General features: G+C 41.2%; 1 protein-coding gene across 2 annotated transcripts; it reads right to left on the reverse strand.

Moving 5' to 3' along the window:
• Positions 1–257: 257 nt before the first annotated feature.
• On the reverse strand, positions 258–10,652 carry dusp8b (dual specificity phosphatase 8b). Of its 2 annotated transcripts, XR_014209240.1 has the most exons (6): positions 10,387–10,652; positions 4,917–5,083; positions 3,946–4,105; positions 2,925–3,048; positions 934–2,149; positions 258–889 (listed from the first exon to the last, which is right to left on the reverse strand). XR_014209240.1 is itself a non-coding variant. In XM_082182221.1 (5 exons), exons 1-5 carry the CDS (start codon positions 10,451–10,453, stop codon positions 1,096–1,098), a joined length of 1,572 nt encoding a protein of 523 aa, XP_082038347.1. In that variant the 5' UTR covers positions 10,454–10,652; the 3' UTR covers positions 258–1,095. The 2 variants fall into 2 exon arrangements, 1 of the variants encoding a protein (XP_082038347.1); XM_082182221.1 differs by having other exon boundaries at positions 258–2,149.
• Between the last annotated feature and the right edge of the window lie 505 nt (positions 10,653–11,157).

Below are 11,157 nucleotides of genomic sequence, written 5' to 3' on the forward strand. Positions count from 1 at the left end.
GTGTGTGTGTGTGTGTGTGTGTGTGAGAGAGAGAGAGAGAGAGAGAGAGAGAGAGAGAGAGAGAAAGAGAGAGATTGTGTGTGTGTGTCTATTTGTGTGAGCAAACTTGCTTACTTTTGGGACAAATTTAAATCAGAGAAAATTTGTATAGTACAAACAAATAAACGTGTGTGTGTGTTCTTCAATTTATAGCAATTATAAACATACGTGTTTGTGATGTACAATATTTGCATCAGAGACTCAGACAAAGACCAAAACGTTTTCAAATAATATATTATTGCTCATTGCCAGAATGAAACCAATACAATAAATTAAAGCAACATTGCATGAAACTTTAAATAGACCATTAAAATGAAATATTCTTTTACACATATATGCAAATTGTCTAGATTTACAGTTTAGTACATAGTGCTGCCGGAAGCAGCTTGTCAGTCTGTAGGTAGCCAGCCGTTCTGAGCATGCTCAGTGCACAGTAGTCGATCTGGGAGAACCCCAGTTTAACATACACTTCATATTTTCACTCTTTTATTACATCGTGGATAAAATGTATAATACTGAATAGTGACATCATTGAATGCATCTGCCCCTCAGCTAAATAGACCATCGGGCAATGACAAAAAAATAAATGTCGCACAGCAATTACATCTTCTCAAAGTTGGGCATACAAACAGTTCCCCCAGAAGGTAAGAAGTCACCGTTAAGTGCGGCTGCCCTAATTTGCATCAAAACCAGCATAAACACACACACACACACTCATTTCATTCTTTCAGGTTTAGTGTCTCTGTATGGTCATGCTAGAAGTATATCCTCCTTCATTTTGAGTGTACTTTAGGATGACATGCCAGAAAAGGTCTTTGGTGTGAGTGCATATCATGTATATGTCTATAAGCTCCTTAAAAAAAAAACACTGGTATTCTTTGCTTTTTGCAAAACCAATGTGTGTCCTGTCATTCCTAATACATTTCCTCAACTCCCCCAGCCTGAAAAGGCCTAAAAAGGCTGCAGACGTCAGTCCCTCATAGATGCAAAGCTCTTCAACAACAGAACTCATAAATAATCTGGAGTTATTGCCTTCGTGTTCGATCGTCATCTTTGTCATGATACCTCGATGACCTCCATGCTCCCGGAGAAACTGGACTGCTTTCCCAGCTTCCCAAATTCCTCGCTGCTTTGTGTCGTGTTAATACCCTCTTCAAACTCCATCTGGCAGCTGCGCCGCTTGTACTTCGTGTCCACTTGCGATACACCGCAGACGACCGCTTTCCCTTCCTCGAGCCAGCTGTTCTGAAAGTCCTGCGTTTCGTCCCTTCGGCGTACGCCGGGCTTTGAGGTGCCAGATTGGCCACTGCAACTGTAAGCCGTGAAAGCAGGACCACTGCCAAAGTGCATTGGGTTCCCAGTAGATGGTGCCAAATTAGTGCCTAAGAACCAAGGGCAGTCACCCGTGGGTGTGATCGGGGTGCTGGCTTGATTCAAGCCTCTATGCGTGGTCCAATTAGCGGATGAACCCAACGGCAAGCTGAGGAAAGTAGGCGCCTTCAAGTTGGTCTCGTGAACGGGATCCTGCGATCTTGGCCCGCAGTTTCCCTTCTTCAGATTGAGGGAAAGAGTGGTGGTGGATAACCTCTCAAAGCCACCATTTTCCCACCTCTCTATTTGTTGGATCGTTCTTGTCTTGTTAGTACACTGCGAGTCTGTAGGGTTTACCTTCGAAGGGTGTTGACATACTCCGTTGCTAGTCTTTAGGCTGTCGAGTCTGCAGAGTTTGGGGATGTTTTCAGAGTCTGACGGAGAAGATTGCTGGTTTTGTCTCTCTGAGTAGACAGACTTGATGTCAAGGGAGAAGGAGCACTTGAGCCGTTTGTTTTGAAGGATTCGTTCGGTGGACAGGTGAAGGGAGCTTAGGTCTTTCTGCAGAGAGGTTGGCGACGGAGGCTTTATGCTGATCTCTGTAGTTTGAGGGTTCCTCTGGTCACAGTGATCGCTCTCCATCTGTCGGACATCTGCCAACTCTTCAGTCGGCTTCCCTGATAACCTTATGGGGTCACAAGGCAGACTCTTCTTCATCTGCAGGCCTCTCTCGAACTCCAGCAGCTGACCCAAGAAGTTGAAATTTGGAGATATTGATGGCCGACGGTCCTTCACAAACCTACAGGAATGGCAGATGTGAAAAATTCTATTTAATGCCAAAATACAACTGGTTTCCTGTCTAGAAACATTGGTAACACTTTACACAAGGTTCATTAGTTAACATTACTTAACTACCTTAGGTAACATTAACTAAAATTGAACAATACTTCTACAGTATTTATTAATCTTAGTTAATGTTAATTTCAACATTTACTAATACATTATTAAAATCAAAGGTTGTATATGTTAACATTAGTTAATGCTCTGTGAACTAACATGAACAAACAATGAATGTTTATGTTTATTGTTTATTATGTTTATTATTTAGTATGTTTATTAACTAACATTAACAAAGATTTACTAATACAGTAACAAATGTATTGCTCATTGTTAGTTCATGTTGGTTAATACATTAACTAATAACTAATGAACCTTATTGTTAAGTGTTACCGATACATTAATTACATTTCTGATTGTCTTGGTCTAGCTCGTGGAACGACATAGACTGGTAAACAGCATGACTGACCAATGAAGTCTTGCTGATTAAACTAGTTAAGAATATCAGTATCTCCTAATGAGGACCTGGATCCAAAACACAACATCTGCTAGATGCCATATTTCATCTGATGCAAACATTATGTTGGTCCCCGTCATGGGCTTACAAAACCAGCGTTTTTTGGTTGTTGAACAATAAGACTATGCTGTCCCACCAGCTTGACCAGGAACAACCGTAGGCCTCTAAGCTGGTCTTTTTTGGCAGTCTATAGAGTATCTGAACATCCAAAGAGCTTTACCTGTAGGCATCATCTGAAGACAGGCCCATAGTTTTCATGATATAGGCAATGGCAATTGTTGCAGAGCGGGATATGCCAGCCAAGCAATGGACGATGACTCTGCAGTTTGACACCTTGGCTTTGTCTGTGGATAGAGAGAAACAGCAAACTGGTCAAAAGCAGTTCCACTGTTAAATTGCACACAAAGCATGAGGTAATCTCATTCGCCCACCTCAAATGCTGACATCACTCATACCTCCCTCAAACGCTGATGCACAGATGGCTTGTGTTAACCAAACCTCAAACCTGAGAGGATCTAACTTCTAACTTGCCTTCTAGAATACTCCATTGTCCATTCAGCAAACTTAAACTGCAGTTCATCGACTGGCCACTAGAGACCGGCTCCAAAAGAGAGTCAATCCCATAGTTAAAATGCCCAACTTTACAGCAGAAAAAAATGTGTTTACAGCCATAAACAAAATGTGTTTATAGACCAAAAAGTGGTGTTGGTCTATATAGCTAATTTTGCCCTTCATGACAACTGTGAGGGAGGTGAATCTCTTTATAACTCATCCGTTTAAATTATAATAAGCCTTAAAGTTCTGCATAATTAAGGGCGTGGCCACTTGAGTGACATGTGATGTCAGTACTAGCCGTTTGTCTGCTGTCTGTTAGCGTCACGTCACCTCAGCTAATACGCCTCGCTGCACATTTTCGTTTATCCGGGAGTGACGCGCGGCCTAGATGGCGACGGCCGGCTCCGCCCACTTTGGGCTTCAAAAATGCTCTTCAGAAACACTACGAGTGACGTCACGGACACTACGTCCATATTTTTTTACAGTCTATGGTTCTTACCAATGAACTCGTTGGTTTTGTCCAACCAAGGAAGCAGCTTCTCTCATTCGCCCACCTCAAATGCTGACATCACTCATACCTCCCTCAAATGCTGATGCACAGATGGCTTGTGTTAACCAAACCTCAAACCTGCCTTCTAGAATACTCCATTGCCCATTCAGCAAACCATATAGTCTGGCATTCTTACCAATGAACTCGTTGGTTTTGTCCAACCAAGGAAGCAGCTTCTCACAGTAGCTGTCGTTGACGGGAATGCGCATGAAGTGGTTGTCGCTGATGAAGTCGGGTTTGGGACAGGTGTTGCTGGCATTCAAGACATATGTGATACCATTCTGAGTCATCAGTTCCTGTTAAAAGATGGAAGTTTTGCATAAGTTCATGCCGACAAACTAATTCCAAAGAAATTCCACAGACAGTTTCCGACATCTTCCGTGAGCAGATTCCAGCTGTATCAGACTCTGTTTGTCATGCATGCTGAAGCTTTTGTAAATGAGAGATATGTAGACAGATAATATGTCAAGAAAAAATGTTTTGGTGGTGAGTTTCGTGTCAACTTGACAGGGCTAACATTTAAGTCAGCCCAATATCAAATGAAAGTATTTTCTGGAATGCGCTCACTTGCCTGCTATCTAAGTAAGTGATGAGATACGATACACTTCAATCATTCCAAGGTATGCACAAACACCCTCCAGGTAGAAGAAAACTATTCCTGGTTATCTGATGATGCCTCATGAATTTGTTATGTCTGCGCAACACAAACTGAAAGCATTTCCTGACTGAAAAATCTGACATCTTTGTCTCTTCTGACCATCTTAATCAATCTCTCCATATTTTTTTTGCTCTTTTGTAAAGTCATAAAAACACATAATCCAATTTTCCTTTTGCTATTGGGGTGAATGGGAAGGCAAACATTTTATTTGTTGTGTTTTCTGTTGACCACTATAGAATCAAACCCAACTATGCCCTTGTTTTAACCCAAATTTGGGTCAAATATGGACAAACCCAACCGTTGGGTTAAAAAATGTAATTTAAAAATGTAACCCAATGGCTGGGTTTGTGACCCAAATTGTGGTTAAAACAACCCTACATTTTTTAGAGTGTGATGACTTCCCCTTCTGGAAACCCCAGAATTTATCATTTATTTTTAGGTCTACCAACCTTATTGAGGACGTCTCTCTGAGAGCCCAGGTACAGGTGTGGCAGGATTCGGGTGGGACCGATGTTGGCCACAGGTAAACAGGGCTGGGACAGGCTGAGAGGTACAATAGTGGCTGGTTTACTCTCACACAGGTCAGGGAAACAAGAAGAGAAAGCTGCAAAGCCACCTGAAAGGGAACAGAGAAGAAGACGAATGTTTTAAAGACAAATAATATCATCTTATTTGACTAAGTATGCAAATACATTTAGGGCAAACCAATATAGCAACAACCATAATATGTATTACTCCCCTCGTGTGCATGTACATTGAGTCTTATTCGTATTTATACAGAAAAATTCTGCCTAATTCACGATGTGTGTGGATTTTTTCCTAAATTAATGAATTTGGAATATTCTAAAGGGGTTGCATAAAACACGCCCAAACCATGCCCATATAAGGGCTTTCCACACAATAATGAAATATATTTGAGATGAAATATGCATGTATAAAATTAGTACGTGATTTCAGTTGCTCCTACAAATTAAGAATAAAATTTAGAACGAAAGTTCATAATCATTCATGATTTGTTTGTGAAAATGTTTTAGTGAATCAGACCCATTGTTCTCACACACACACACACACACACACACACACACACACACACACACACACACACACACACACACACACACACACACAGTTTGCTGTAAACTCAATCACCTACGGTAAGAATGGAATAATAGTACAATGAAGGGGTTTTCCAAACATCCTAACCGACTGAATTGCACATGAACCCCGAACACAAACTCCACAGGGGCCAACAAGCCTTTCCGGGCGCAGCAGAAATATCCTGTCATTTCAATTCCGCTTAAGCCACACAAGCATATCCAGAACACTTGGCGTACAGTAGATGACCCTCCACCAGGATGAAGAATACCAAGGCATATATTTTTACACTCCCTGAACCAATGTTTACTTTTTCACTCCAGCAAACCATTTTGTAACCAACACATACGGGTCTACGCTGCTGCCGGGCTGCGAGAGCGGAGAAATCCCTCTTTGAAAAGGAAATGAGAAAAGCAATGGAGTGGTGAAAGCCGAGACATGCCACTTTACAAGGCAGATTGTGTGTCAGTGTCTGATTCTCTGCTCTCCTGCTTCCTGACTGATCTCATCTTCCTCACAGTGGGAACGAGGAAGGCCACAGAAACACTGACACCCAACCAGATCTCAGAGGAAGCACACACACACACACACACACACACACACACACACACACACACACACACACACACACACACACACACACACACACACACACACACACACACACACACACACCTTTATTGTGAAAAATTACAGTTTCTAAGCCTTAGAGAATGCTTTAATGCCAAGGACCCCCAAAAGTGATATTATAGACTTGTTACAATTAATAAACAAATACAATCTAGAAGATAATTCTGGATGCACTTTATTTTACAGTATTTGTACTTGCATGTACTTACAGTGTACTTATCTACACTCTAAAAAATGCTGGGTTGTTTCAACCCGACTTTGTGTCAAATATGGGCCAAAAAAATTACATTTTTAACCCAACGTTTGGCTTTATCCATATTTGACCCAAAATTGGGTTAAAACAACCCATAATTTTTTAGAGTGTAAGAAAATACTGGGTTATATAAGGTAACTACATGGGTCAAGCTTAGGTTTAGATGTAGGTTCAGGGTTAGTACCCAGTTATTGTAATTAATTACTGTAATACACTGTAAAAAATGCTAGATTGTTTTAACTCAATTTTGGGTCAAATATGGACAAACCCACCCATTGGGTTAAATGTTTAAATTGCATTTTTAATCCAACGTTTGGGTTTGTCCATATTCGACCCAAAATTGCATTTAAAAATCATTTTTTAGAGTGTAGGTACATATGTTTGGGTAACAGGGCTGTACAATAAAGTGCTATCATAATTAGTTTGTATTATTTTCACATTTTGAATAGCCCTTGTAAATATATCATAATGAATATCATTCCAAAGCAACTTGACGGACAGGTTCACTCTATAAAAAAACATGTACGTAACACACATGGCAAGCCAATGTAATGACCTCAATATTTCTCAAATGAAGCCTCTTTTATTTGCTTTAGCCACAGATGACCTCAAACTCACAGTGTGACTGTGTAATTCTTCAAATGACCATAAATGAAATAGAAACTGTGGCTTGTTGAGCTGTAAATGCCAGTTTGGAGCCAGCGCTCGCTCGTCTAATCTTGGACGCTCCGAGAAGAGCCTGCAGACGCCATGACATCACTGAGCGAGTGTGTGAGTTCACCCGGATCGGTCGTCTGAGACACACAGGCACACGCAAGTCAAGATGACAGAATGACTGAGTTATGACATAGACTAGAGAAACTAAATAGCACCAAATGTTTGAATATGAAGGATAAAAAGCAGATGAGCTCATGAAGTAAGAGTCTCTAAGTATGTGTGTGTGTGAAGGTTGACACAAAGGCAAACCTCTCATTTATTTATTCATCCATCAGTCCATTCATTTACCCTGCCATCCATCCAATTCACACATTCACTAGCCCAGTTCACTCTCTCATTCACAAAATATAGAGAGTTCTGGACTTTTCAGCGTGATGTTCGCATGACATCATTAGATCTGCTGTGTGAGTCAAACCAAACAGATCAGTTTCACATGAGTCACACATGACATCATGACCCGGCTTGTCACGGAAGAAAAGTGCCAGTGATACTCAAATTACACCGGTGTAACCTCGAGCCATTGACTTCATGCTAAGAGTTTAACAAGCTACCAGGAAGTTTCTGTGTAAATACTCACTCGGGGTGAAGATTATATATAACAGAGCAAGAGCTGAATATTCAAATCAGCAAAAGGGCTTTTAAAGGGCTTTGTTTAAAAGAGCGCCTGTTCCTTTAAGGCCCAGATCAAGGCCTGCCTGTTTCCAGCTATTAAAAGCAACCGCCAAGCAGGATGACATCATCGCTCAACACGCGGGTGGCCAACAGGCCGTCTCTTCACACACACACACACACACACACACACACACACACACACACACACACACACACACACACACACACACACACACACACACACACACACACTCGCCATAGACGTAGGCCTAATGGTTTTTATACTGTCCAAACTGCATATTCTGTCCCCTTAGACTAACCACTAACCCTAAACCTACCCGTCACACACACACACACACACACACACACACACACACACACACACACACACTAACCCGACCCCTAAACCTACCCATCACACATTCATTTCTGCATTTTTACATTTTCAAAAAAACTCATTCTGTATGATTTATAAGCTTGTTTCCTCAATTTAGTTCCACAGTGACACGAGTCCCCATGAGTGTGTGTGCATTCAGGGTTAAGTCCCCACCGGGATAGAAAAACATGCACACACACACACACACACATGCACTCCAGAAGTTTTGACTAGCTCGCTGTGCTCTGGCACCAGGCGAGGTGAACATGCTCTGACACGAGGGTTAACATCCAGGACTGATTAGCTTGCTTCATCACAGCCCACAGGTCTCCAGTCTACAAACCAGCACAAACCAGCGAGAGGACAGAAAACCAGACATGAACTGCGTTAGTGCGGACCTGGTTGGCTGACATTCCTAATGCATGATGTCAGCGAGTCCTGAGGCCGTCGGACAGACGGGAGGAGCAAACCCATGACACGAGGCTCGCTGACATCAAAATCACTTCATCATTGATTTTACTGCAGTGTGAACAAATTATACATTTTGTTTTGCATAAACTTAGTGGTGACTTCCACACAAATATGTTTTGGTTTTCCCGAACATCTGGTTTGAAATAGCCAAGTCACATTAATGTAGCACTAATGATATAATCCCGATTCACAGTAATAAACAGGGAAATATCAGTGTCAGTGTTGCAGAAATCGTCAATTATGAAAGAAAGTCAGTGGTAAAGCTGCTCCACGGGGACAATGGTGTCGTTATTCAGCTCATGTCAGCTCAGTGACCACAAATATTACAGCTTCTGAATTTAGATTTAGGGAAAAGCAGCACAGATCCCCCCTCTGGAGATCTCAGTGATATCAGGCTCCCGGAATATCCTCATGGAAAACTCAAAGCGTGAGTAAAACACACCAAACTTGCAGAGAAGGTGATTGATTGGTTTTGTGCAGATTGTATTATTTTTTAATAAACACTCAAAAGGTATTCAAACCAAGCTGTTTGAAATTAAATCACATGTGCATTATCTGCCAGAATATGTGTGTGTGTGTGTGTGTGTGTGTGTGTGTGTGTGTGTGTGTGTGTGAGGGTTAAATAGAGATCTGTAGTATTTAGGGCCTTGCTTAGCAGGAGCTTACAGAAAGCATGCTAAATGTGTTCGTGGGGACATGATACTGCAGCAAGTTCAGGGGCACATTGAGATTTATGGAATGACACAATGTCATATTTCAAATCTCGCAGTCATCAGGTTTCCATATTTCTGCTGTTGATGTCAGCGCATGATAGATTGAAGGCAATTACAATCTGCTGAAATAGTTCAAATCTTCACCTGCAATGTGTTGGCAAACTCAGAATAAGAAACGTGAGAGAGAGAGGGAGAGAGAGAGAGAGAGAGAGAGAGAGAGAGAGAGAGAGAGAGAGAGAGAGAGAGAGAGTTGCAACAAAGTTTTTTTATTTTTTATTTTTTATTACTAACAAATATTAATATTAATAAAATATCAGTGAGAGTATAAAGACAAAAGTTTGTCTCCTCTTATATGTAAACAAAATAGTTACATGTAAAGTAAAACAAATACTCAAATCATGTGTTATGGTTTTCTTTATATTTAAATATTTGATGTAATATTCTAGACATTTATCATGTATTTATAATTATTTAATTTTAATTTTTAATATGTATAATTATTTTTGTCATATATAATGTATTTATAATTATTTTATTTTAAGAATAAATAATTAATATTGATAACATAATATTATTTATTTATTTATTAATTAAAATAAATATTGTTATATTACATTTTTACTTTATAATTTATTTATACATTTATTTATTTATCTGTAAGTGAATGCAAACAGGAGGTAATTTCCCAAGGAATATCCTTGGGAAATTACCTCCTGTTTGCATTCACTCAGTGAATGGTCATGTATTTAAATTAAGTCAAAGATCGGCTTGTCATCGATGTCCAAACATGAAGGAGGATGAGGTCACTGAGATGAAGCGAACGGGAGACACACTTGCATACACACACACACGCGCGCGCGCACATATGCACACACACTGAAAACCACATGATGCATTCTCATACACTCCCATAACTACACTAACAGAGTGGAAAAGTACAAATTCAAGGCAGATGAATCACAAATAACGAAAAAGGTGCATGCAAAATCTTACTGTATATCTAAATCCCAAGCACACACACTCTCCAAGCACACACACACTCTCCAGCTCACCTCTCAGATCTCGCCCTTCTTTAATGCGTCTGACGCGCATCTTCAGCCTCATCTCGCTCTCGTGCATGTCTGTCAGTGGAGGAGGATCAGCAGGGCATCCAGGACACACGGGAACCTGCAGGAAATCTGCACAATCCAGCCGAGCTCGGATGAGCACTGATACACTGACACACTGATATCAGAGACGCCTTTGTGTTTCAGCGGCCGCGCGCTCTTTCCTCTCGTGCGCCTTTTCACTTCTGACTTTCAGAGCGAGCGCGCGCGCCTGCCTCTCTAATGTTGCGCCTCCTCCCTCTCTCTCTCTCTCTCTCTCTCTCTCTCTCTCTCTCTCTCTCTCTCTCTCTCTCTCTCTCTCTCTCTCTCTCCTGTGTTCAGTAATAGCTCATGTGTAAGGCATGCAACCACATTCCTGACTCATCAGACAACTATGCGGCCACCGATGGGGCCAGAGGGAAGAGAGAGAGAGAGAGAGAGAGAGAGAGAGAGAGAGAGAGAGCGTGTGTGTGTTTGTGTGTATGTGTGTGTGTGTGTGTGTGTGTGTGTGTGTTTGTGTGTTTGTGTGTATGTGTGTGTGTGTGTATGTGTGTTTGTGTGTGTATGCGTGTGTTTGTGTGTATACGTGTGTGTGTTTGTGTGTATACCTGTGTGTGTTTGTGTGTATACATTACGTGTGTATGTGTGTGTGTGTGTGTGTGTGTGTGTGTGTTTTGTGTGTTTTTTTTGTGTGTATTTGTGTGTTTGTGTGTGTGTGTGTGTGTGTGTGTGTGTGTG

The sequence above is a fragment of the Leuciscus leuciscus genome (genome assembly GCF_965113295.1).
Source record: "Leuciscus leuciscus genome assembly, chromosome: 10".
NCBI classification, from domain to species: Eukaryota; Metazoa; Chordata; class Actinopteri; order Cypriniformes; family Leuciscidae; genus Leuciscus; species Leuciscus leuciscus.

Coding starts and splice junctions, on each gene's coding strand:
- dusp8b (XM_082182221.1), bottom strand. CDS start 10,453: ATGCACGAGAGCGAGATGAGGCTGAAGATGCGCGTCAGACGCATTAAA. Junction 5,084..10,386: donor AGAAGGGCGAGATCTGAGAG/GTGAGCTGGAGA, acceptor GTTCCCTTTCAG/GTGGCTTTGCAGCTTTCTCT. Junction 3,049..3,945: donor CAAAACCAACGAGTTCATTG/GTAAGAATGCCA, acceptor CTCTATCCACAG/ACAAAGCCAAGGTGTCAAAC.